This window comes from Canis lupus, chromosome 33, assembly GCF_048164855.1.
Source record: "Canis lupus baileyi chromosome 33, mCanLup2.hap1, whole genome shotgun sequence".
Taxonomy (NCBI): domain Eukaryota; kingdom Metazoa; phylum Chordata; class Mammalia; order Carnivora; family Canidae; genus Canis; species Canis lupus.
Genome location: NC_132870.1, coordinates 11,552,597 through 11,580,470, shown reverse-complemented (window position 1 = coordinate 11,580,470; position 27,874 = coordinate 11,552,597). Strand labels below are relative to the sequence as shown.

Below are 27,874 nucleotides of genomic sequence, written 5' to 3'. Positions count from 1 at the left end.
AGAAAAAATATTTCACAAAACTGACACCTTTTTATAATAAGAAATAATAAACTAGGAATAGAAGGAAACTTTCTCAACATGATAGAGACCGTATATGAAAGATTCACAGCTGACATCATATCAGTGGTGAAAGACTGAAAACTTTACCCCTAAAATCAGGTATAAGACAAAGATGCCTCCTTTTCCCACTTCTTTTCAACATGGTATTGGAAATTCTATTCAGGGCAATTACGCAGGAGAAAGAAATACATCCAAATTGGAAATTAAGTAAGATTATCTCTGTTCATAGATGGTATTATCTTTTTTTTTTTTTTTTTTTGAAGAGAGAGAAAGCATGCACTTTTGGGGGTGGAGGTAGGGCAGAGGGAGAGGAAGAGAGAGAATCCCAAGCAGGTTCTACTCTCAACATAGAGCCTGTCACAGGGCTCAATTTCATGATCCTGACATGATCTGAGCTGAAATCAGAGATGGATGCTTAACTGAGCTGCACAGGCACCCGATGGTATGATCTTATGCATAGAAAACCCGAAAGAGGAGATCCCTGGGTGGTTCAGTGATTTGGCACCTGCCTTTGGCCCAGGGCGCGATCCTGGAGTCCTGGGATCGAGTCCCGCGTCAGGCTCCCGGTGTGGAGCCTGCTTCTCCCTCTGCCTGTGTCTCTGCCTCTCTCTCTCTCTCTCTCTCTCTCTCTATGTCTATCATGAATAAATAAATAAAATCTTAAAAAAAAAAAAGAAAACCCGAAAGATTCCACACACACACAAAATTGTTAGAACTAATGAACGAATTCAGCAAAGTTGCAGGCTACAAAATTAACATGCAGAAATCACTTGCTTTTCTATACCGTGTCAGTGAACAATTTGAAAAGAAAATTAGGAAAACAGGGATGCCTGGGTGGCTCAGCAGTTGAGGAGCCTGCCTTTGGCTCAGGGTGTGATCCTGGAGTTCCGGATGATGTCCCACATCAGGCTCCATGCATGGAGCCTGCTTCTCCCTCTGCCTTTGTCTCTGCCTCTTTCTCTGTGTCTCTCATGAATAAATAAATAAAATCTTTAAAAAAAGAGAGAGAGAGAGAGAAAATTAAGAAAACAATTGCATTTGCATTAGTATAAAAAACAATAAAATACCAAGGAATAAATTTCACCAAGAAGGTGAGAGACTTCTACACTGCAAACTACAAATCATTACTGAAAGAAATTAAAGAAAACATAGATAAGTAGACAGATAACCATAGATTGGAATATTTAATACTGTTAAGATGACAGCATTACCCAAAATGATTTACAGATTAAGTGTAATCTTTACCAAAATCCCAATGGCATTTTTTGCAGAAATAGAAAAACCCATTTAAAATGCTTCTGAATCTCAAGGGACCCTGGATAGCTGAAATAATCTTGAAAATGAAGAACAAAGTTCTGCAAATGAGAACAAAGTCTCACACTTTCTGATTCTAAAATTTACTACCAAGCTAGTATAATCACAACAGTGTAGTGGTGGCATAGGTCAGGCATATAGACCAATGGAATAGAATAAAGAGCTCCAAAATAAGCCCATGCCTACGTGATCAATTTATTTTCAACAAGTGTACAAAGATCACTTAATGGGAAAAGGATAGTCTTTTCAAGAGATGATGTTGGGAAAACTGTATATCCACATGCAAAAGAATGAAGTTGGATTTTTTCCATACACCATGGACAGAAAACACTCAAAATGGACCACAGACCCAAAGGTAGAGCTAAAACAGTAAAATCCTTAGAAGAAAACAGAGGTGAAAATCATTATGATACTAGATTTGGCAATGATTTCTTGGATATGATACTGCTGCTTATTTTACAGGATGCTTTCCATCCTTGGCTTATGACCATTACAAGACAATAGCAACCCTCAAACATTATGGCCACAAAAAGGTCACTGGACATTTCCAAACATCCTCTGTGTGTGTGTGGGAGCATTATGAAAATATTTATGAATAAAATTATTTGGTATCTGAAATTTGTCTCAAAATAATTTGTAGGAGGGTGCCTAGATGGCTCAGTGGGTTAAGCGTTTGCCTTGGGCTCAGGCTCAGGTCAGGATCTCAGTGTTCTGGGATCAAGCCCTGGGTAGTTGCACTTCCTGCTCAGTGAGGAGTCTGCTTCTCCTCCTCCCTCTGCCCCTCCCCTGCACTGGAGTCCTCTCTGTCCCTTTAAATAAATAAATAAATAAATAAATAAATAAATAAATAAATAAATACTTAAAAGCATTCTTTAAAAAAAATAATTTATGGGAATGGGAGAGAAAAGGGGAATATGAATAAAATTAAGATTGGCCACTAGTTGCTGATCAGTACATTGGGGCTCATCATATTTTTTTCTACTTGTGAAATGTGTATAATTTTCCATAATAACATGAAAAAGTAAAAAAGATGACATATATTTGAGGACTTTTATTTTTGGCACTACTGCAGCATTAAAGACTCTGAAACTACCCAGCTACATAATATCTAAAAATACTTGATTAAATATTAAAACCCATTTTTAGATCATCAAGTCCATTAGGCTCGGTAATGGAGCAAAGATCCGGCAGGTAAGCTAATTGTTAAAGCCCTTGGGTATTTGAGATACACTGTGGTCATTGTGATCTGAACTGCATTGCACAGAATGGATGGGGCCAAAGCCTTGAATTCACATAAAATAGAAGCATAATGGAGAAGCATACCCTTAGAAAGGGCAAATTAGAAAGGAAACCCACCCTACAAAGGTAGACCACAAGAAAACATTGCTATCTTGGCCTACGCTATGAATTGACATTTTAAAAAGAAGAAAAAAAGTTCCCTGAGAACTTGCAGCCACTGGTCAAATCTTACGCCTTTGGGTATATTCTTTATGAATTCTTTGCATGATCCAAAAACACAAGCCTATAATTTAAAGGCTCTGAGGATGGATAATATCGCTAGGTGTCTGAGAGAAGGAAATCCAGACTTTTCCAGATGAATGTACCATCAACTAGGCCTCAAAGAATTCCTACCGGAAGATTGTCTAAAAAGCTTAAACAATTATAAAACAAACATCAAGCAAGCCATAGTTAACAAAACCAGAAACACAAAGACTTCAGATAAAATTATCAGAATTAAAATGAAAAATAACTCTGCGTGAAGTACATTAAAATGAAAAAAAAAAGATATTGAAAACATGAACAAGAATAGGAGACTATCAAATAATTAAACCAGTCTGAAGAAGAACAAAATATTACTTTTCAAAATTAAAAGGATCCCTAGTCATTGAAGTTAAGAATTTGGATAGAAGATAAATACAACGCTATAGAGAATAGAGAAGATACATCTGAAGAAATTATCTAAGATATAACACAGAGAGACAAAGATGTGGAAGATATGTAAGGGCTAAGAGAGATAGAAGAGTAGTCAGAAGGCCCATCAGGGTGTATACGAGTCTTCCTGTTTGCTGTAAAGGAAGCCGCCCATAGGCTACATCCATAGCTAGAGTCTAGCTGTGACTTCTTTTTTTTTTAGAATTAACATGATTTAATTCATTATCAGTCTTATAAACTACTGAGGCTGGGAAGGCCAGGATAGTAGTTTGAATCTCACACACTTTTATTTTTTTTTATTTTTTTATTTTTTATTTTATTTAAAAAAATTTTTTATTTATTTATTTATGATAGTCACACAGAGAGAGAGAGAGAGAGAGAGAGAGAGAGAGAGAGGCAGGCTCCATGCACCGGGAGCCTGACGTGGGATTCGATCCCGGGTCTCCAGGATCGCGCCCTGGGCCAAAGGCAGACGCCAAACTGCTGCGCCACCCAGGGATCCCCTCTCACACACTTTTATTGAGGATGAATCTCATGTGGGGAAGCCCTGTTACTCAGCAGGGAGCAGTGGGAGCACAGGGCTTCTCCAACAGTGTTAAAGACTGCCCCAAAGGCAACTGGTGAAACCAGGCTCTTCACAGCCAAAGGTCCACTCCAGTGGCTCCAGGGTCCATTGCCCCCTTTATGGAGAGGAGGCATGGAGCTCTTTAGAGGCACTAGGGAGGGAAGATGGGCTTCCCCGCCAATGCGGTGTGTCTCTGCCTCAGTTTCCCCATTCACACAACATAGCCACACATCCCTAGGCAGAGTTGAACAGCACTGTCTCTCACCATCTCCACCCTTTTATAAGTGGCCAGGCTCATCTACACCTTAGGCTTCAGACAGTGCCTAACTCTGGTCCTCTGCTTTGTGTCCTCTGCTTTGTGGGCTTTGAGTTCCTTTTATTTAGACAAACTCCTTACCCCTACTACCTGCTTCTAGACCCAAGTCCCTCAACCTGAAATATTTAGTTAAACTCTTACCGGTGGGGGTTTCTGTCATGGAGATAACCATCTTGGATTTGCAACTCCTAGACTTTCTTGTTTTTCCTCTTTTATGTTGATATGTGTGAAGGGTGAGCAAATTCATTCCACCTTCTTTCTCCAAATTTTTTTTTCTTAGCAATTCCTATAGGAAATAATGGTGTCATTATTTCCTATATCAGCACTCAGGTAAAGAGCCAAAATGTGAGCCTAAATTGTTTCGGAGCTGTATCACTTTGGGTAAATAGCTTAATCTCACTATGCTTCAGATTCATCTGCAAGATAGAGTTGTTAATACAATCCACCTAAGGGCATTGTTGTGAGGATTAGGTGAGGTTTAAAAAAAAAAAACTCACAAAATTTATTTATTTATTTATTTATTTATTTATTTATTTATTTATTTAATTACTTTTTAAATAAGATTTTATTTATTTATTCATAGACACAGAGAGAGAGGCAGAGACCCAGGCAGAGGGAGAAGCAGGCTCCATGCAGGGAGCCCGATGTGGGACTCGATCCCGGGTCTCCAGAATCACACCCCAGGCTGCAGGCAGCACCAAATTGCTGCCCCACCGGGGCTGCCCAACTCACAAAATTTAAAGGCACTTGGAACGCCTGGCAAGGAGCAAGTACTCAATAATTGTTAGCTGTTATGATTGACATTGGGTGGAAATCGAGGTTACCTTCTGTTTTCCAAATACACATAATTTTGTTTTAAAGATTTTATTTTTCTATTAATGAGAGACACACAGAGAGAGAGAGAGAGAGGCAGAGACATAGGCAGAGGAAGAAGCAGGCCCCCTGCAGCGAGCCCAATGTGGGGGAGGGGGACAGGATCACAACCAGAGCCAAAGGCAGCCGCTCAACCACTGAGCCACCCAGGTGCCCCTAAATACATATCATTTTATTCTTATCTTTATTCAATGCTGTGACATGGGTATTATCACCCCCAATGTGAGCAAGGAAATTGAGGCACAAAAGGGTCAAATAGAAAAAGCTCTAGAGGTGAGAAAAAACCTGGGTACATCTGGATTGGCTAATGGCTTTGTCACACATAGAGTAATGGATGTTTGTTTTCTGGTTTAATATGGGTTCTGGGCCAAGTTATAGGTGTTTGACTTTGCTGACTTCATCTATCATAAATTAAGCAAGACAACCATATGTGAAAAAATCCTAAGTATAATGAATCATATGTCATTTAATGCTCATTACCCTTTGACTTCATTTGCTGCCAAGAACAGATTCTTCCCTCTGCAGGCAATAAAGTGTTTATAGTAGTCAGTAATATATCCTGTGAAAGAGGTCAGTCATTGATGAAACCCTCTTCTATTTTTTCCAGCTTGGCAGATACAGGTAAGGGTGGATAGGCCCCTGAATTGCATATGATAAACTCATTTTTATTATCCAGTCAATAAATTTTTATCCATTAACTGTTGTGTTCAAGGCCCTGAGAGAGGCAATATTTAGGACATAGATGGAGGGGGAAGACATTACTTTCTCACAATTCCATTAACTACCCATAAGGTTTTGGGCTTCTCGGGTTCAAGATCTTGTAGTCAGCTTAGCTCCTTTGTCTTTCAGCGTCAAATTCCTATCAGTTGGCAGGTACTATAAACTCCTCTTTCACAGTGTTTCCTTTATGCCTCTTTCCTCAGAAATTCTTCCACTGTTGCTCTAGTTCAGTCTTAATTTTGTTCATTTCCAGACTGATCTCCGCCTTCCCATATCACCCATCCATCCTATAGGTGAACAGATCAATCTTTCTAAAACACCACTTTGACAATGTCATCCTTCTACACTAAACTTTCATTAGTTTCTCACTCTCAAGGTAAGTTTAAATTCCTTAGCGTGGCATTCGAGGCTTCCGCAATTTGGCTCCAGCCAGAAGATTCTCTCACATTTCTCAGTATTCTCTTAGAATAGAACCTTTGAGATGCTTCTTGGGGGACAGGTTTCATGAGTAAATGCTGTATACATGTTTTTCAATGATGAAACCTACTTAATTAACTTAAAATTTATTTATTTATTCATGAGAGACAGAGAGAGAGAGAGGCAGAGACACAGGCAGAGGGAGAAGCAGGCTCCATGCAGGGAGCCCGACATGGGACTCGATCCCGGGTCTCCGGGATCAGGCCCTGGGCTGAAGATGGCACTAAACCACTGAGCCACCCGGGCTGCCCCGTTTGTAGTTTATTATCAATACCCCCAAATCTCCATGTTCCACTGGAGTCACTGTCCCTTCCAAAGATGACTACTCTTTTGACTTCTATCACTATTCATGAGTTTTCTGTTTTTTTTGTTTGTTTTTATGGAGATAAAACTGACATATAACAAAGATTTATTTGATCTGGGTGGCAAATATACAGGTGTTTTCACTTTATAAATATATATCGAGCTGTTTACTGAGATTTTCTGTACTTATTCTGGATGTGTGTTATACTTCAATTAGAAAAGCTCACTTAAATGAAAGACATTATGAATATGTGAAGTTTAGTCTGCTGGACTCTCAACATTTTAAAAAAAGATTTTATTTATTTATTTTAGAGAAGAGAGAGAGAGAAGAGCACAATCAGGAAAGGCAGATGGAGAGGGAGAGAGAATCTCAAGCAGGCTCTCTGCTGAGCACAGAGCCCCACATGGGGCTAAATCCCACAACTCCGAGATCATGACCTGAGTTGAAATCAAGAGTCAGACACTCAACTGACTGCGCCATTCAGATGCCCTATGAACTCTCAACATTTAACTTTTTAGCCTATTTCCTGATTCTCCAGGTTAATTATCAATACCTAATCATGTATATTTTTTCCCTTGCTTCTCATTTTTAGGGCTTGGTTACCTCTGTGAACTTTACAACCAAATGAATTATTTCTTCTTTGGTTTCTTGTCTGCTATATAAAGCCAATTATATGAACCAAAATAGCCTGGCTCCACATCTGGGCTCTTAACACCTCTACCCCCTCAACACACACAGACACACACACACACACACACACACACACACCACATACACAGAGTCTCTTTCTGTATTAATGCCACCTGTTCTCTTCTCCATGACTTTAAGAATCTGACAACTGGTTTAGGCATTTCCCTTCTCTCTAAGATGGTCACTATCTTGGGAAAGTCTGTGTTTACTTATTTTTATTTATTTATTTAAAAATTTATTTATTTACTTAGAGAGAGAGAGTGAGCGAGCAGGGAGGGGCAGAGAGAATCTGAGTAGACTCTGTGCTGAATGTGGAACCTGATGTGGGACTTGATTTTACGACTCTGAGATCATGACCTGAGCTAAGACAAGAGTTGGATGCTTAACCGACTGTGCCACCCAGGTGCCCCTATTTATTTATTCTTAAGATTTCATTTTCAAGTAATCTCTATACCCAATATGGGGCTCAAACTCACAACCTTGATATCAAGAGTTGCCTGCTCCATTGACTGAGCCAGTCAGGTGCCCCAAAGTCTGCGTTTATTTAAATGATCAATCTGTCACCCTGGTTTCTGTGCTTTTTGATCTTCTCAACTTCACCTCAAGGGTAGGTAGAATTTTAAAGATTCCCTTCTCCCCCAAACGCCAAGATTCTAGTTCATTCACTGGTTATTTAACCAGACATTACTCTAGATACTGCTCTGGGGAATTTTCCAGCTGTAATTAAAGTCCCAAATCAGGGACGCCTGGGTGGCTCAGTGGTTGAGCATCTGCCTTCGGCTCAGGATGAGATCCCAGGGTCCTGGGATTGAGTCCCACATCAGCCTCCCTGCAGGGAGCCTGCTTCTCTTTCTGCCTGTGTCTCTGCCTCCCTCTCTATGTCTCTCATGAATAAATAAATAAATTTTAAAATAAATAATAAATAAAGTCTCAAATCAGTGGGCCCTGAAATAGTGAGATTATCAGGTGGGGCCTGATTTAATTACACGAACCCTTTAAAATGTAGAAGGGGGAAGTTTAAGCAATTTGAGAAGAACTTACTTTAAAGATGAAGGGAGTCACAAAAGAAGGAGTGTGGACAGCCTCTGGAGGTACTGATTGATGGCAAGGAAACAGGGATCTCAGTCCTAAAGCTGCAAAGAATTGGATTCTGCCGATAACCGGACCTTAGCCGCAGATTCTTCAGATAAGAGCCCTCATTCAGGTAGGAGCCCATCTGGTTGACACTTCGATTTGGCCCTGTGATACACAGAGCAGAGCTTAACCTAGCCAGCTGCCCTAGATTCTTGACCTCCAGAATTGTGAGATAATAAATGGCCCTTGTTTTAAGATGCTAAAGTGATAGAAGTGTACCTCTCTTCCACCTTCATAATCCTACTGTCCCGTCTAAACCCTGCGACCTTGTTAAAACCTGGAATGCCAGTCTTAGATGCCAATTTCCTGTTCAGTGACCTCATCTTCATGTTTCAGCTCCTCAGCCTCCCCTCCATGGGTTCTCTTTCTACCTGTCTCTTCCTGGCTTCACTTTCCTATGACAAATCATTTCACACACTCAACTCCTTGCTCCATTTTTCTATGCCTTATCCACCCAGCAAAACCACATTCTAGAATTTATTTAACCTTCTAATCTTCTCTATATTTATGAATGGGAATTCTCTGTGAATGGGGAAGCTATGACCCTGAGAAGTTCACCACGTGGTGGTAAGCACTAAAGAAGGTACTGTGTCCTCACCAGCTCTTTGCCCTTGGTGGCTAAACTGGCAAATAGACTAAGAACTCGGGGCAGCTGGGAAAGGCTAGGAAGGTATTAAAAATCTTATGAGAAGGATGAAGAGAGCTTCTCATAGGTCTGTATAGGAGCTTTTCTAGTACAGCAACTGATCATGGAGTTACAGGCCCAGGAAGTTCCTTTGTTTAAAAGAGAATACTGGGGCAGCCCCTATGGCCCAGCGGTTTGGCGCCACCTTCAGCCCAGGGTATGATCCTGGAGACTCGGGATCAAATCCCACATCAAGCTCCCTGCATGGAGCCTGCTTCTCCCTCTGCCTGTGTCTCTGCCTCTCTCTCTCTCTGTCTCTCATGAATAAATAAATAAAATCTTAAAAAAAAAATAAAATCTTAAAAAAAATAAAAGAGAATACTGTTCTTGGTTTTGCCTTGGTTGCCATTCTTATAATAAGCTATACGCTTTATCAGCATTAAACAGATTTGTATACTTTGCTGTGTCTGTTGTTAACATTCCACCAAGGAATAATACCTTGCTGAAAACCATACAGGCAAGTCCCTTACTGGTGTGATTATTAGGAAGGCATATTACCACCATCCCCCTCTGCAGAAAAAAAGAAAAATTTCCAATTATTTTTAGAGTTTTCAAAAAGTGAGGCTCAAATGATTTCATGAATAAGTATGTCGGTTTCCCTGTTTGTCTGTTTTTGTCCATACATAACTGCCTACAAAAGCACCTGGTGACACCTCACCCCTGCCAGTGCCCATTTAAGATCTTCAGTGTATGTTTATAGGTGTGGACTCCAGATGGCCCCAACACTTTCTATTAGGATTGAAACGAAATCCTAATTTTGATAATTCTGTGGTTTGATTGCAAGGCTCATAAAATATGACAAAACAGTGACTTCAGCTACCTTAAAGAAAGCCTAGTCGATCAATACTTATCAAAGATTCAGACTCCTTCTGTTTACTTGTTCTGCAACCTAAGAAATCAATAGAGGGAAATGGGAAAAGGCCTTACATAGAAAATTTACGAATAAACCACAAATGATCATTAAACATTAAAAAGTTTACTCTAAGTCAAACAGATGTAAACTAAAACACTGCCATTTGTCAACTATCAAATTTAAAAAGATTAAAATTATTATTCTATCCAGTAGTTGTGAGAGCTCAGGTAAACAAGCAACCTTTTAAATTGTTGGAATACTGAATTTGGCATGAATTATTTCATGGGAAATCTGGTTATACGTATTAACAGTTTTGTTTGTTGGTTTTTTTTTTTTTTGTATTAAAATTTTTTATTTTTATTTTATTTTTTTTAATTTTTATTTATTTATGATAGTCACAGAGAGAGAGAGAGAGGCAGAGACACAGGCAGAGGGAGAAGCAGGCTCCATGCACCGGGAGCCCGATGTGGGATTTGATCCCGGGTCTCCAGGATTGCACCCTGGGCCAAAGGCAGGCGCCAAACCGCTGCGCCACCCAGGGATCCCATGTATTAAAAATTTTTTAAATGTGCAGTATCTTTTGCCTGAGCAATGCCCCTTCTAGAATTTATCTGGATGTGTGCAATGACATGCTACAAGGATGTTTTGCGAATAATAGGAAGACTAGTTAAATTAATTATGGTACATAACAAACAATGGAAAACCATGCAACTATTCATTTTAAAGTTATAGAAATATACTGAATGACAGGGGAACCATGTTTGTAGTTTACAATGGAGCAGTTTACAAAATAATTATAGGTACCAATTTTTGAGTGCTAACCGGTGTTAATAATTCTGTTCAGGGTTTTATACACATTATTTCAATCAATCTTTCTAACTATCCTGAGAGATTGTTTCCCCTGATTACCAATAACACTAAAGACCAAATAAGTAGTACAAGTGCAAATCTCCAGGGTTTGGGAGAACCAGGATATAGATGCAGGTTATCTGACTCTACAGATGACGCTTTTTAAAGTTTTATTTATTTATTCATGAGAGACAGAGAGAGAGAGAGAGAGAGAGAGGCAGAGATACAGGCAGAGGGAGAAGCAGGCTCCATGCAGGGAGCCCGATGTGGGACTCGATCCAGGGACTCCGGGATCACGCCCTGAGCCAAAGGCAGATGTTCAACCACTGAGCCACCCAGCCGTCCCCAGATGATGCATTTTATCGCTGTATTAATTGCATATAAGCCCGTTTTTATTTTTAGAGAAAATACGTATGCACAGAAAGAAACTAAAAGCAGGTAGGCTGTGGTTGCTGGGTTACAAGTCATTTTTATTTTCATCTTGCTTGGTATTACAATGAGAGAAAAATAAATGCCAGAATAACACAATCAGTGGGAATCTAATGGGGCTCTACCAACACTGGGCAGTTACTCTTTTCTGGCAATATAAAAGACGTTATGACACAGAGGACAGAGAGCAGCAGTCTCAGAAGCTGTGAGTTCCCCTATGCACCCCTCTAACTTTTGACCTTGTCATACTGGTCTCCTTTGTACCGGGTGACTCATCTGTAAATTAGCAAGGTCATCTTTAGATTCCTCCCTCACTATATTGTGACCTGAAACATCCAAACACTAAAAGACAGGACAGGACATTTGAAAATGATTAGCCCGGGCAGCCCGGGTGGCTCAGCAGGTTAGCGCCGCCTTTGGCCCAGGGCCTGATCCTGGAGACGCGGGATCAAGTCCCACGTCAGGCTCCTCGCATGGAGCTTGCTTCTCCCTCTGCCTGTGTCTCTGCCTCTGTGTGTGTGTGTGTCTCTCATGAACAAATGGATAAAATCTTAAAAAAAAAAATGATTAGCCCCAAATAAAACCCTAACTTAGAATCATTTTAGACTCCTTAACAATGCAGTACATTTATGAAATGCTGGCTTTAATCTTTTATTAAACAGAATTTGATGGCGATCATCGGTTTCAGAGAATTAGAGTGAGATTAGGAATTAACATAACTTGGGCAGCCGCAGTGGCTCAGCGGTTTAGCGCCGCCTTCAGCCTGGGGTGTGATCCTGGAGACCCGGGATCGAGTCCCACGTCTGGCTCCCTGCATGGAGCCTGCTTCTCTCCTTCTCCCTCTGCCTGTGTCTCTGCCTCTCTGTCTGTCATGAATCAATTAAAAAAAAAAAAGGAATTAATGTAACTTTAGCATATACAGTATGGAAAAATCAAACTCTTAAAAATTAGGCTAAAGACAAGGTAGAAAGTTTTGTTTGTTTTAGTGATTTTTAACCCTATTTTAGGTGAAGCTATGTCTTTAAGTATTGTCGTGTGTCTTTATATGTATGTGTTCCTGACTAAGACACTGACATTTTATTGATTTACTTTTAAACACAATTCTTTTTTCCAATATAAAAGTTGTATATCTGCACTAAAACAAATTTAGAAAATTACACTAAAATAGAAGAAAAAAAAGAACCATAATGTCACAGCCCAGAAAACTTTTTCTTTTTTTTTTAGTCTTTTTTTTTTTTTAATTTTATTTATTTATGATAGTCACACACAGAGAGAGAGAGAGAGAGAGAGAGAGAGGCAGAGGGAGAAGCAGGCTCCATGCACCGGGAGCCCGATGTGGGATTCGATCCCGGGTCTCCAGGATCGCGCCCTGGGCCAAAGGCAGGCGCCAAACTGCTGCGCCACCCAGGGATCCCCCAGAAAACTTTTTCTTGTATTGCCAGCTATTTTCTAAGTTTTAGTTTTGTTTTAATTTTACATAATCGCAGAATGCTATATTCAGCTTATCATTCTGTTTTTATCAATTTTATGTGTATTTTTTTACATTTTTATAAGTTCCATCTTGGAATTGCCCTCAGAACTTGCTGGCAAATTAAAAAATCTTTACTGATATCAGTAAAGTTTTGTTCTTTGGGTGGTGCTTTTAAATTTTGCAAACAGTTATTAAGAGCCATCTCTGAAAAGTTTTTCTCAGTCTTGGCTAAAGTGATAAATATATTTGTATACGAGTGTTTAAGTGTCTTTAAATGGACTCTAATCCAAAAAGCCATATGTTTGGGCACATCCTGGATACGTACTTTAAAATTCTCTAAAAGGGGGATGCCTGGGTGGCTCAGCGGTTGAGAGTCTGACTGGCTCAGGGTGTGATCCTGGAGTCCCGGGATCGAGTCCCATGTTGGGCTCCCTGCATGGAGCCTGCTTTTCCCTCTGTGTCTCTGCCTCTCTGTGTGTGTGTGTCTCTCATGAATGAATAGATAAAATCTTTAAAAAATAAAATAAAATAAATAAAATCCTTTAAAAGTATGCAGTATGGTACTTTAAATATTCTAAAAGGATTGTGCATAATTAATTTCTTATTTAGGCTTCCTAGCTAAAACTTCTGTTTTAAGGTAGGTTCCACACCCAACATAGGACTTGAACTCATGACCCTGAAATCAAGGGTCACACACTGTACTAAGCCTGCGAGATGCTCCGTGATGAAAGATTTCTTGTAGGGAGTTACAAATTAACAGTAATTCCTAGTGTTGCTTTAAATAGTTTGATTTTTGCTAGTAAGTGCAAACTACAAAATAGATCCAAGTACTAATTTCCCAGAGTAGATGCAGCAGGCAAATGTTGGGAAGGCCATAGACACTCCTAAGGCCGGATAACCACAGCTTTTCTTGAATATGCACACTTCCCAGCTTTTCCAGCCAAACAGTACTGCAGAGAGGGATTTATTACAGGAGAGTGCAGAATACAATTAAACCGTTCACAGTAATATTTTCTTTCTTTCTTTTCTTTCTTTCTTTCTTTCTTTCTTTCTTTCTTTCTTTCTTTCTTTTTCTTTCTTTCTTTTCTTTTCTCCTTCCTTCCTCCCTCCCTCCCTCCCTCTCTCTCTTTCTCTTCTTTCTTTCTCTTTCTTTCTTTCTTTCTTTCTTTCTTTCTTTCTTTCTTTCTTTCTTTCTTTCTTTCTTTCTTCCTTCCTTCCTTCCTTCCTTTCTTTTTCTTCTTTCTTTCTTTCTTTCTTTCTTTCTTTCTTTCTTTCTTTCTTTCTATTTCTTTCTTTCTTCCTTTCTTTTCCTTCCTTCCTTCCTTCCTCCCTCCCTCCCTCCCTCCCCCCTCCCTCTCTCTTTCTCTTTCTTTCTTTCTTTCTTTCTTTCTTTCTTTCTTTCTTTCTTTCTTTCTTTCTTTTTTCTTTCCTTTCTTTCTTTCTTTCTTTTCTGACACAGAGAGAGACAGCGAGGCAGAGGGAGAAGCAGGCTCCACGCAGGGAGCCCGACGCAGGACTGGCTCCCGGGACCCCAGGGCACGCCCTCGGCGAAGGCGGCGCTAACCCGCCGCGCCCCCGGGCTGCCCGCACAGGACTATTTCCATCGACTTCCCCCTCGCGGGGTCCCTTGGATTCAGGATTCAGCCCCTGAATCTGCGAGCGGGGGCGTACTCACCTGTCCCAGACACGCATTCGGTACAGACCTACCTGTGACAGGAAAACAAAGCAAAACGGCCAACCGCTGGGTGTCGGCGTCCCCCGGTGCTTAGGGCGCGGGGCACAGTGACCAGAGCAGGGACTGCTCAGCCTGGGTGGCGTCCTGCGATCGCCGGGATTAGTCCCCTCGGTTGCCCTCCTTCCGTGCAAGCCCCGGAGGCGGCGTTGGGGCTCGTGCCTCTGCCCCAGGGGGCAGTCACCTCCGCGGCCTGGGGCCGGCCGGAGGGTGGGGGTGGGGGTGGGACCCGATGCGCCAGGGAGGTTTTGGACGCGCGCTGCAGGAGTAGAAAGCGCCGTCCGGATGCTCGATGCCATTGTTAGGAGCGGCTTCCTCGGGAGGGTGTCAGGAAGGCCCGGCTGAGTCAGCGCGGGTCTATATAAGCGAGTGCAGGCGCCCGGCTCGGAGCGCGCGGACTCCGGGACCCGAGACCTCGGTGAGCCTGGGCCTGTGGAGCCGAGTGAGTACACGGCCAAATCCCTTTGGGCGGTCGCTGGCTAATTGCACGGACATTTGCTGCACAATAATAGAAAACTTGAGTGGAGGCCACCAGGTTTTAGTTAGTCCCTCCCAGTTTGATGTGAAAATGTGTGTGAACTCCCAAGTGGAGGACGCAGATCTGGTTTTTAGAAATCAGTGCCTTGGAGCGAACTGATTCTCTGTCTGGTGGTGTGTGTGTGTGTTAAGAACCGGTTGGTGAAACTCTTGCCTTTCTCCAAAAGTATGAAACGGAAGTTGTTATGGGACGGTTAGAAACTTATGGAGCAAAAAAAAAAAAAAAAAAGAAACTTATGGAGCATGGAAGTTACTTCGAGGTAGGAGAGAAATTTGTTAATATTGGTACTTTTTTTTTTTTCCCCCAAAGATTTTTATTTATTTATTCATGAGAATACACAGAGAGGAGAGAGAGAGGCAGGCAGAGGCACAGGCAGAGGGAGAAGCAGGCCCCATGCAGGGAGCTCGACCCCGGGTCTCCAGGATCACGCCCTGGGCCAAAGGTGGTGCTAAACCGCTGAGCCACCCGGGTTGCCAGTATTGGTACTTTAAAAACAAAGAGGGATTAACTAATATATTTTATGTCTTTTTCTCATCTCCAGGACATAAATTTTTGTCCACAGCTTTGGATGGCTTGCTGAAAGGTTATGCCCCTTTGTTAAGTTTTTTTGTGGATAGCAGGCTATCATGTAATGATCGACTTCAAAAAATTAACCAGTTTATTACAATACTTGTTAAAAATAGTAGTGAAGAAGTTAGAACAGTATCTGTATACAGAAAAATACAAGACCAAGAAAAATTAGATTGTGAATTTAGCAGTTACAGAAATAACTGTAATGTTGCCTAGTTTTATTTTCTTGCCTAATGGTGGAAATAGAAAGGCTAGTTGCACTTTTGGGAAAAAAAAAAGAGAGAGATTTATAGTAACAATGTGTATTGGTTATGTTTGTTCAGCAAGAGCTCCCTTAGGAAACATATTCTTTTGTATTAGGAAGGTATTAAAATAATACACTTACAGCCAAAGTCCATTTCTGCATTTGTTTTTATTACGCGTCCATGAAACATTTGAGGTGAGTGTAAGTGTTCCAAATGGTAAATAAGATAACAGCCAAAGGTTGAGGGAAGCACATTCAAATGGACTTGGACAGATGCTGTGCAAATTAAAGTTGCATCCTGGAAGCCATAATCAAAAAGGATGATTAGTCACAGAATTCAATGAGGATGAAGGGGGAAACGTACCAGCTCCTTGAAAAAGCCTTTCCTGACATTTACAAAAGATGCAGAAGAGACTGTAAAATGGTAGTGGGAGAGCATCCTGTGTGCTCACCCAGATAGTGCCTGCAGAAGTGCATTTTCTAGGATGCATTGCTCTAGTTGCAATTTTCTTTACCCTGACGGTTGTTAGAAACCCGTTGATGCTGAGACCCTATTGTCACACATGCTGCTGTTTGATGGTTTGGGGTTTATTCAGGGACAAATCTAGATTTTATAAACGGTTAGGTAGATTTAATGTTCTTTAGATAGCCTGTACTTCTCTCTTTCAGGAGCTGGTAGAAGTTTTGCAGCAGTTAAAGGTTGTATCAAGAGGGAAGGCTTAATCTGTGTTGCTTACTGGAGTAATAGGTTAGGGTTGAGATTTTTTTTTTTTTAGTGAAAGTTAAAGAACCCAAATGATATTGTCTCCGTAGGGTATAGGTTATATAGTTCTCCCTGGGAAGGAAGCTAAAGTTTATCCTTTGACATATCAGTTCACTGTAGGTTGTGAACCAGTGATAAAGTGTCTTGATGGTTTGGGCTTCATCTTTTCCCTCCAGCACAGCTTTATGAGACAGAGCTCACATACCCCACAGCTCACTTGCTTAAAGCACAGCTTGTAGAACCATCACATTTCCTCCTCCTCTCCCCTCAGAACCTACCAGTAGTTACTTACCCCTTCCCATGGTAGCCCCCACCACAGTTTTTTGAAGCAGATATTCTGCTTCACTGAGAGACTGTTATAGAAAGTGCATATCTAATTTTTGAGCCACACCCTTAGCTTATTTATAGAGATAAATATTCATTCAGAGAATCCTAACATGGGAAGTTAGTAGTGTACTGGTTGTTTAAATCCAGGTGGGTGGGCTTGAGTAGAGCAAAAGTACTGTCCTCATCATGATTTCAGTAAAGAAATTTTGTTTTTATAGAAGGGTAGCATGAAATCTTGGCAAGGGCTGAAACCCCATTGACTGAGGTTTCTTGCACTTTGCTGATCACTAGCCCAATCTCTGGGTTTGCAACTGAAATAATCTTATTACTCTTTGGACAGGAGCTGCCTGGAGGTTAGTACTTAGGGTCAGGTAGCATTGGTTCTCTGTCTTGCTGTTGGTATTAAGTTCTTCGAGTTATCTGGAAGGGTAAAATTGGAATTCTGTTCCCCGGGGCTATACAGGCCACCCATTGTGTTCTGACCTCATAGGTAGATACATATCTCCCCCCACTCCCCAGGGGAGGCGTATTCCTTCCGCCTCTTGGAGTGCCACCCTAACCCAGAGGCAAATTGAAGTGGTTTGAATTTTTCAACAAAAAAGCAAATTGCCATGTTTTTCTCCCTCCACTATTTCCACCTATCTCTGGAAGAGGGGCAAATCACTTCTGGAGAACAGTTTACAAAGGTAAGCTTCCTGCTCTTCCTTCTCAGTGTAGTAGAGATAGCCCTTAAAAAGCTTACTTTTTAGGAGGATCTCCTAACTCTCATATCCTTTGAATTTTAGCTAATCATAAATATGCTGGGGTAGCAAGAAAAGATGTTATTGATGTGTTATTCTTTACAAAACAAATGCTTTTCAGAATGCATTGAATGCATTTCTGAATGTGACTGGGGTTAGAATTCTTGATGAAGTTTTCAAGAACACAGATGGCACTAAAAAATTTATTTGAGGGACGCCTGGGTGGCTCAGAGGTTGAGTGACTGCCTTTGGCCCAGGGCGTGATCCCGGGGTCCTGGGATCGAGTCCCACGTCGGGCTCCCTGCATGGAGCGAGCCTGCTTCTCCCTCTGCCTGTGTCTTTGGCTCTCTCTGTGTCTCTCATAAATAAATAAACAAATCTTTTAAAAAATTTATTTGAGAGACAGAGAGAGTGCAAGAGAGCACAACCAGGAGTGGCAGAAGAGAGAATGTCAAGCTGATTCTGTGCTGAGCGCAGAGCCCAACTCGGGGCTGGATCTCATGACCCTGAGATCACGACTTGAGCTAAAACCAAGAGTCGCTCAATTGACTGCCACCCAGGTACCCCAAAGATGGCATTTTAAGTCTGACATTATGCTTCCAATATAAATATTGAAAAAATATTGGGGTTCTTTCATTACTGATTTTAACTTGTTGTTTTGAAATAATTTTTAGGCTTCCTGAAAAGTTGCAGAAAAATATGGTATAGAGAGTTCCCATAACATCTTGTATGACTATAGTGAAATTGTCAAAACTGATAGATTAACATTGGTACGAAATTATAATACTGTTATCAAAACTGTAGACTTACTTGGATTTCACTGGCTTTTCACTATCCTTTTTTTCTGTTCAGGATCCAGTCTGTGAACTTGTGAGGAATACTGGTCAGTTATTTTGTAGACTTTTCCTCTTGTACTTTGATATTTTCTCATGATTAGACTGAAGTTACGCATCTTGGAAAAAATACTGGAAGGAATTTCAGGGCCTCATGTCCAGGCACATGATATCTTACTGTGTTGTAAACCTTGGTTAATGTTGTTTGCCGGGTCTCAGGGGAAAGTTAATTTTCTCTTTGTAATTAGGTATCTTACGAGAGGAACTTGGGCTGTACAAATATCCTGTTTCTCCTTTTAAACTTTTATTCACTGATTTTAGTATCCATTGGTGGAACTTGATGTACATTGTACTAGATTGTTCTTTATATTTATTTTTTAAATGACTTTATTTAGGGGCCCCTGGGTGGCTCAGTTGGTTAAGCATCTGCCTTCAGCTCAGGTTATAGTCCTGGGGTCCTGGGATAGAGCACTACATGGGGCTCTCTGGGCAGGGAGGGGTCTGCTTCTAACTCTGTCTACCCCTCCCCTGCTCATGCTCTCTCTCTCAAACAAAATCTTAAAAAAGAAAATTTTTATTTATTTATTGAGAGAGAGAGCATGAGTGGAGAGGGACAGAAGGAGAAGAGAGAGAATCTGGAGCAGACTCTGCTGAGTGCGAAGCCGGTTGCGGGGCTCTATCTCACAGCTGTGAGATCACTACCCTAGCTAAAACCAAGAGTCGAACTCTTAACCAGCTGAGCCACCCAGGCACCCTTGTACTATATTGTTCTAGTAGTGATTAAGCATTTTTTTTTCTCATTTCTTCTATGTTTACTAATTAGAATTCTTCTTCCCCATTTATTTATTCAACTACTTGTATCAGTATGGATTAATGGATATTTGTAATTTTATGGGTTGTTATTTAATTTGCTGCTCAAACTGTTCCAGTGTTGAAAGTCTCAGCCCTGGAATCAACCATTTCTCTAACACCGTTTGGTTCTTTTCTTGGAGAAACAAAAAAATCCCAAGTGCATGTTTACAAAAGGGATAATGCTTTCAATTTTGAACATTGTAGAGGACTTCATTGTAGTTACCAGTTTAGGTTTAGTCTCTTATGGGAAGTAAAATTGTCAGGGTTTAGAGTTTTTAAAAGTTCCTAGTTTTTCTCAAATGACCTGTAAGTGCTTACAAAACAAACAGAATAAACACATGAACTTTTATTTATTAGGCTCTAATAAGAAAGTAGCAATTTGTTGTTGTTAAGTAGCTTAATTAAATTATATCTTGACTATGGCTGAATGTATGTGAAGGGGACATATGTATAGATCATATCTTTGTGATGTGCAAAATGTCTTCAAACAAATTATAAGGGGAGTAGAGGGTTAATTTTAGGTGAGAACAGAGGGACTCCTGGTGGTTTTGTCCCATGATAAATAGAGGGGGCTGGAAGGAGATACGAGATGGATATAAGATGAGAGCGACAGGTGGGTGAGAAGACAGTGTCTTTAAGTACAATGCTGATGTTGGGTGTATGCAGGACTGAGAGAGTAGGGAGATCATTAGGGGAGAGAAGGTCAAGGGGCTGAGGAGGCCAAGGACAAAGACTCTCTATTTGGATTTTGAAACTCACTGCAGCTGCCAACTTTAACTGCAGTAAACTTTACAATTGCATATGAGGGTTCAAATCCATCAGTGCCTCTTGGAAAACTGTTTACACACCCATGGATGCTCAATCAAATGTGGGTCTGTAGCGTTTTGTAAAAAAAAATAAAAAAGCCATACATTATTGCATGAGGAAGACCCCAAGAGGGTGGGGTGGTTTGTCATCCACAAGAGTCTTGTTTATGGTTCTCAGTTTTTAACCAAATCTCTCTCTTTCTCTGATGTCTTACAGGCATCTAAAACTTACCATGTTGAAACTGAGTCCTTGAGTTTTGATGTCCCCTCTTCTCATTACCCAGGCTCATCCCCTTGTCCAAGCATGTCTCACCTGGTTTCTTGCACCTGGCCCTTGCTGCTGCATTTGCCATACAGCTGCCAGAGTGGTCATTTAAAAACATACTTAAGATCAGAAGTCCTGCTTAAAAGGCCTCAGTGGCTTCTTACTGATTGTGCATACCTTCCCCCTTCCCCCTAGAGATGGGGTCTCTGCCGCTGTGTCTGGCTGACCTTGTCCTTCACACCATGTCCCAGATTGTTCTGCTGCAGAGCTGTGGGGGCCTAGGGTGCCAGACTGGGACTGTTCCCTTGTCCTGAGACTTCATCCGTCTGACTCCAGCTGATTACTGAGCAGCCTTTGGACCTGAATATAGTGTCAATGTTAGATGTTTCAAGGTAGATCTGGGAAATCATAGATAACATGAAAACCCTCTGGTTTATAGAGGACTTTTGAAATGCAAGAGAGAATTTATGGAAGTTAAAATTCAGATTTTAAGTTCCCTTTCTTTTTTAAAGATTTTATTTATTTATTCATGAGAGACACAGAGAGGGAGAGAGAGAGAGGCAGAGACACAGGCAGAGGGAGAAGCAGGCTCCATGCTAGGAGCCTGACGTGGGACTCGATCCCGGGTCTCCAGGATCACACCCTGGGCCGAAGGCAGCGCTAAACCGCTGAGCCACCAGGGCTGCCCTTAAGTTCCCTTTCTAACAAAGCTCAGTACTCTTCCTGCTTCTTTTTTCTGTCCATTCATAAGTTTTATAATAATCACCTGACAGTGACTTGAGACTCCTAACTTCTTGTCAGGATTGTAATCTCTTGGCATTATAATAAATAGTTGAAGGAGGTACATACTTGCACAGCGTGTCCTGTGACCGTGAGGCAGTGTTGAAGCTCTCCATTTACTACTGTTAGGGCTTAGGGAAAGAATATAAGAGGAAAGCACTGAATTTTTGGCCTGAGACTACCCTAGTTTCTCCCAGCATGAGTAATAGTTATAACTGTGGCAGGTGTCCAGCTGAGGACTTTAGAATTAACCTGTGTACTTTTCTTATCTATATGCAGTTTCATTGTATTATGCACTCCTTTTATAGTAGACTCTCAGATTATGAGTATGGTGAAGAGTAAAATAGAGAAGAAAGGCATTTTAAATGCAGGTTATCATTCTTATAAGAGATATGCCAGCATCTACGGCAGAAGACTTCAAACATTTCAAAAAAGTAAAAATGTGGTTTCACTTGTTAGAAAACAGAAAGAGAGGAAAGGTGACATTGGTAGACCTCCAGAATGGGGACAGCTGGAAAGGGGAAAAGAATCTCATTATTTAAAGCTCCTCAGTCATGTTTGAAAGGATTTTTCTAGCTGGCTAAAAGGGGGGCTTGATCTCATTACCCTGAGATCATGACCTAAGGTGAAACCAAGAGTTGGTCTACTGGATGTTTTCTGCATTCCAGTCTACCAATTCCACCAATTCTGTTTTCTAATCTGTGTTTGTGTCTAAACTGCTGTTAAACTCATCTATTGATTTTTGTTTTGTATTAAATATAGATTCTGGTTCTTTGGTGATTATCTTTTCACTCATTTTCTTAAGCATGTTACTCAGTTATTTTAATGTCAGCATCTGGTGACTTTAGTTAGCATTACCTGTGGGTCTATTTCTATTTTGTTACTTTTGAAGCATTAGGTCCTATTTTCTGGCATGTCTGGTAAATTGAAAATTTGGATTCTGGGATGCCTGGGTGTCTCAGTGGTTGAGCGCCTGCCTTCAGCTCAGTGAGTGATCCCAGGGTCCTGGGATCAAGACCCACATTGGGCTCCCCATAGGGAGCCTGCTTCTCCCTCTGCCTGTGTCTCTCATGAATAAATAAATAAAATATTAAAAAAAATTTTGGATGGGGGATCCCTGGGTGGCTCAGCAGTTAAGTGCCTGCCTTCGTCCCAGGCCCTGATCCTGGAGTCCTGGGATCGAGTCCCACATCAGGCTCCCTCCATGGAGCCTGCTTCTCCCTCTGCCTTTGTCTCTACCCCCTCTCTCGTGTGTGTGTCTCTCATGAATAAATAAATGAAATCTTTGAAAAAAAATTTTTGGATGATGATATCCTTTAGAGTGAATTTAACTTTATTGCACACAAATCAAGTATGAATGGATCACTTTTGTTTGAGTAGAAGTTGATCTGTTTCTGGGTTGCCTATATTCTCAGGGCATAGACCTCTGGGACCACAAAAGCTTGAAGTTTCCAATTGATAACTTGCAATTCCAAATTTCATCTTCGTAGCCCTGACAGGTGTTGACACAAAATTAACAGACCTTTATAGAAATTTTAAGGAGAGTTTTTGTCTGGTTTTGGAATCAGGGTAATGCTAGCCTTATAGAATGAGTAAATGGAGTTTACTGCATTTATTCTTTTTCTAACTCTGTTAGGTGTAAGGTTAGGTTGTGTATTTGAGGTTTTTCTTGCTTCTTAAAGTAAGCCTGTGTTGCTGTATATTTCCCATATGCTTCCTTTTTATAACTGCTTTTGCAACATGGCAAAGGTTTTGTTTTTGCTTTTTTAAAAAGATTTTATTTATTTATTTATGAGAGACACACACAGAGAGAGAGGCAGAGACACAGGCAGAGGGAGAAGCAGGCTCTATGCAGGGTGCCCGATGCGGGACTTGATCCTGGGTCTCCAGGACCAGGCCCTGGGCCGAAGGCAGGTGCTAAACCACTGAACCACCCAGGCTGCTCATGGCAAAAGTTTTGGACTGTCATGTTTTCATTTTCATTTGTTTCCATGTACTTTTTTCTTTTTAAAATTTTCTTTGATCCATTCATTCTTCAGTTGGATGTTCTTTAGCTTCTTCAATGGATTTGTGGTACTTCCAAATTTTTTCTTGGTGGTTGACTTCAAGTTTCATAGCACTGTGGAAAATATGTTTGGTATGATCTGTCTTTTTGTACTTGTTGAGTCCTGTTTTATGACCTACTATGTAATCTATTCTGGAGAATATTCCATGTGGACTTGAAAAGAATGTTTATTGTGCTGCTTTAGGATAAAATGTTTGAATATATCTGTTAAGCCCATCTGGTCCAATGTGTCATTCAAAGCCACTGTTTCCTTGTTGATTTTCTGCTTAGATTATCTGTCCATTGATGTAAATGGGGTGTTCAATTCCCCTACTATTATTGTATTGTTATCATTGAGTTCCTTTATGTTTGTAACTTATTGTTTTATATATTTGGGTGCCCCCAAGTTGGGCACATAAATTTTACAATTGTTAGATCTTATTGTTAGATAGATCCCTCTATTATGATATAATGCCCTTCTTCGTCTCTTGTTACAGCCTTTGGTTTAAAATCTAGTTTTTCTGCTAGAAAAGAAAACAATAAGCCAATATCTCCGATGAACATGGATGCAAAAATTTTCAACAAAAAACCAGCAAATGGAATCCAACAGTACACTAAAAGAATCATTCCCCATGATCAAGTGGGATTTATTCCTGGGTTGCAACAGTGGTTCAGTATTTGCAAATCAATCAACCTGATATACCACATTAATAATAGAATAAGAATCATATCATCCTCTCAATTGATGCAGAAAAAGCATTTGACAAAGTACAGCATCCTTTCTTGATAAAAACCCTTAACAAAGTAGGGATAGAGGGAACAGACCTCAACATTAAAGGCCATTATGAAAAATACACAGCTAATATAATCCTCAGTATGAAAAAAAATGATGCTTTTCTTCTATGGCCAGGAATAAGACAGGGATGTCCACTCTCACCACTGTTATTTAACATGGTACTGAAAATCCTAGCTTTAGGAATCCAACAACAAGAAGTTATAAAAGGCATCCAAATCAGCAAGGAAGAAGTCACTTTCACATTTGCAGACAGCATACTGCCTATGGGAAACCCAAGACCACCAAAAAATTGGTAGAACTGGTGTATGAATTCAGTAAAGTCACAGGATACAAAATCAATGTACAGAAATCTGTTGCATTTCTATACACCTATAATGAAACAGCAGAAAGAGAAATCAAGGAATCCATCCCATTTACAATTGCACTAAAAACTTAACCAAAGAGGTAAAAGATCTTATGCTTTGAATACTATAGAACACTTATGAAAGAAATTGAAGATGACACAAAGAAATGGAAAAACATTCTGTGCTCATAGATTGGAAGAAGGAATATCATTAAAATGTCTATATTACCCAAAGCAATCTACACATTTACTGCAATCCCTATCAAAGTACCAACAGCGTTTTTCACAGAGCTAGAACAAACACTCCAAAAATGTGTATGGAACTACAAAAGACCCCCTATAGCTCAAGCAACCTTGAAAAAGAAAAGCAAAGCTGGAGGCATCACAATTCCGGACTTTCAGTTATATTGCAAGGTGATAGTAATCAAAAAGTATGGTACTGGTACAAAAACAGAGATCAACAGAACAGAATAGAAAACCCAGAAATGGACCCATAACTATATGGTTAATTAATCTTTGACAAAGCAGGAAAGAATATCCAATGGCAAAAAGGCAGTCTCTTCAACTAATGTTGTTGGGGAAACTGGACAGCTACATGCAAAAGAATGAAACTGGACCACTTTCTTACACCATACACAAAAATAAATTCAAAATGGATGAAAGACCTAAATGTGAGACAGGAAACTCAAAATCCTAGAGGACACAGGTGGTAACTTCTTTGCATTGACCATACCAACTTCTTGCTAGATATGTCTCCTGAGGCAAGGGAAACACAAGCAAAAATAAACTATTGGAACTACATCAAAATAAAAGCTTCTGCATAGTGAAGGAAATAGTCAACAAAACTAAAAGCAACTTTTGGAATGGGAGCATATATTTGCAAATAACAGTAAATCTAATAAAGGATTAGTATCCAAAATAATAAAGAACTTATCAACACCCAGCTCAACGCCCAAAGAACAAATAATCCAGTTAGAAAATGGGTGGAAGGGCAGCCCAAGTGGCTCAGTGGTTTAGTTCCACCTTCAGCCCAGGTCATGATCCTGGAGACCCGGGATCGAGTCTCACGTCGGGCTCCCTGCATGGGGCCTGCTTCTCCCTCTGCCTCTGTCTCTGCCTCTCTCTCTCTCTTTTTCTCTCTGTGTGTCTCTCATGAATAAATAAATAGAATCTTAAAAAAAAAAGAAAATGGGTGGAAGACATGAATAATCAATCATTTTTCTAAAGAAGACATACAGATGGCTAAGAGACACATGAAAAGATGCTCAACATGGCCTATCATCAGGGAAATACAAATCAAAATCATGACGAGATACTACCTCACACCTGTCAGAGTGGCTAAAATTAACAACTCAGGAAATAGCAGATGTTGGTGAGGATACAGAGAAAGGGAAACTGTTTTTACACTGTTGGTGGGAATGCAAACTGGTGTAGCCACTCTGGAGATCAGTATGGAGGTTCCTCAAAAACTTAAAAATAGAACTACCTTATGATCCAGCAATTGTACTACTAGGTATTTACCCAAAGGGTACAGAAGTACAGATCTGATGGGGTACATGTACCCTCGATGTTTATAGCAGCATTGTCAATAAATATATAATGGAATATTACTCAGCTATCAAAAATAATGAAATCTTGCCATTTGCAACAGTGTGGATGGAGTGTATTATGCTAAGCGAAGTAGGTCAGTCAGAGAAAGACAAATACCATATAATTTCACTCATGTGGAATTTAAGAAACAAAACAGATGAACATAGGGGAAAAAAGAGAGGCAAACCAAGAAACAGACTCAAGTATAGAGAACAAACTGAGAGATTCTAGAGGAGAAGTGGGTGGAAGGATGGGTTAAATCGGTGTTGGGTTATCACGGAGGGCACTTGTGATGAGGACTGGGTGTTGTAAGCAAGTGATGAATCACTATATTCTACTCCTGAAAGTAGTATTACCCTGTATATTAACTAACTGGACTTTAAGTAAAAACTTGAGACTATAAAAAGAAAATTTCAAAGAGAAAGGAAAAGAATTTTATTCAAGCCCAAGTTAGAACAGCTGCCTGGATACAAAATCTTCACAAAGAAGAGAGTACTTTGGTGAAGGAACATTTGGTGCAGGGTTGTATATGTCTTTTACATAAAGGGGAACAAATCATAGTGATGAAGGACATTCCTGAATGTTATAGATTTTATCTTATGATTTTAGCATATGTAAGGCTGTGGGACTTTAATCTTAAGGGAATCAGGGAGGTTTATTTGTTTTTCTTATCTTTGTTTGGAATACTCCTTTTGGTTATTTTTTGAATGAAGCAGATATGCAGTGTGGACTCTAGGCAGCAATAGGGATTATGCTTTGAGGTTTTGCTGAGCTATTTTGACCTTAGTGGGAAATGTTGAAGTATAACTTCCTGGAAGCTTAAGAGCAGGGACCCACAAAAGTTAAAAGGTGAAAATTTCCTATATCATTTCCCCCTTTAAAAAAAACCAGAAACAACAACCTTTTTTTTGAGTAAGCTCTACATCCAGTGTGGGGCTTGAGCTCATGACCTTGAGATTTAGAGTCATATGGTCTCCTGGCTAAGCCAGCCAGGTGCCCGACATTTCCTTTTGATCAATAATCTTTCCTCAGGAAGCAATGATGATCAACTTTATGTTTTTATGTCCCTTGGTGTCAGGGTGACTGGCTTGTCTGCCCTGGGTCCCTTAAGTCCCTCGTTGCTAGGTATGAATATATATAAATTTTATATATTATTTTTTTACCTAGGGTTTCTTATTGCAGGGAACTTATTGTAATGTAAGTGGTGGGAAGCTTAAAATTTATATTTTGTTCTCTATTCAGTCCATTTGGCAAATAAACATAGTATGTGTGCTTGGCTTAGGTTGTCTGGTTTTGCATTTGGTAATAGCATTTATGACAAAGATACATGGACAGTAAAAGAATTCCATTAAGTACAATTTGAAGGAATCAATGTGACATTGAAGTAGACATGGATAGGAGAAAACCCCAAAGAATCCTCTATATACATCTTGATGAAAGGAAGGGGAAATTTATGATTATTTATGAGGAAAGCAGGAACACGTGCATCAAGCAAACATATGTTCCCATGTTTACTTTGGGGAGGGGGAATTAACATCAAACATCAGAACGAGAGAAAATTCTGTCCCTGACCAGGAGGTTATCTTAGGGCTATGCATATGCTCCAAGAGCTGGTATAGCCTGGATGGGCTCATTGGCTCAGGTGTGGAATGCAGGGCTTTGCTGTTCCTAGGCAGGAACCATATTGGCTGACCTTGAGTCCAGGGTTTTGCAGAAATAGCTAGTAAGTTTGTTAGTGGGGTCTGAAAAGACACAATAGCTGATGAGGGGGAAACAGTTCTCTGAAAAACAAGCTTTAAACTTTCTGCTGGTTTTAACTTCATTAACACTGTGGGGCACAGTTTCAATTCTTCTCTGAATTACGGTCATTTCTCTTTTTTTAATTTAAGTTTTTTATTTTTTAAACTTTTAAATTTTTAAAGATTTTATTTATTTATTCATGAGAGACACAGAGAGAGAGAGGCAGAGACACAAGCAGG

The 27,874-nt window shown here is 40.3% G+C and overlaps 1 protein-coding gene and 1 long non-coding RNA gene across 9 annotated transcripts in view; one reads left to right on the top strand and one right to left on the bottom strand.

The window, feature by feature from the left end:
• Window positions 1–8,947, bottom strand: part of LOC140623924 (uncharacterized) — an 88,103-nt gene extending 79,156 nt beyond the window's left edge. The window contains exons 1-2 of the long non-coding RNA XR_012023448.1: window positions 8,293–8,947; window positions 4,329–4,473 (exon numbers count right to left, since the gene is read on the bottom strand). This is a non-coding gene — a long non-coding RNA (uncharacterized lncRNA). The remainder of the gene's footprint in view (window positions 1–4,328; window positions 4,474–8,292) is intronic.
• Window positions 1–27,874, top strand: part of ABCG2 (ATP binding cassette subfamily G member 2 (JR blood group)) — a 138,090-nt gene that overhangs the window by 46,985 nt on the left and 63,231 nt on the right. The window contains exons 1-2 of one of the 8 annotated variants that reach the window (XM_072810681.1): window positions 14,353–14,367; window positions 17,498–17,532. The exons of 1 other annotated variant lie outside the window; for it this stretch is intronic. Coding sequence is in view for 1 of the 7 variants with exons in the window: in XM_072810674.1 (XP_072666775.1) it covers window positions 14,697–14,846; window positions 17,498–17,532 (185 nt within the window). In the remaining 6 variants the exon portion in view is untranslated. Of the gene's footprint in view, window positions 1–8,919; window positions 8,969–14,218; window positions 14,368–14,640; window positions 14,847–17,497; window positions 17,533–27,874 lie in introns of those variants that run through there. 6 more of the 8 variants (XM_072810674.1, XM_072810682.1, XM_072810679.1 and 3 more) reach the window with 6 other exon arrangements.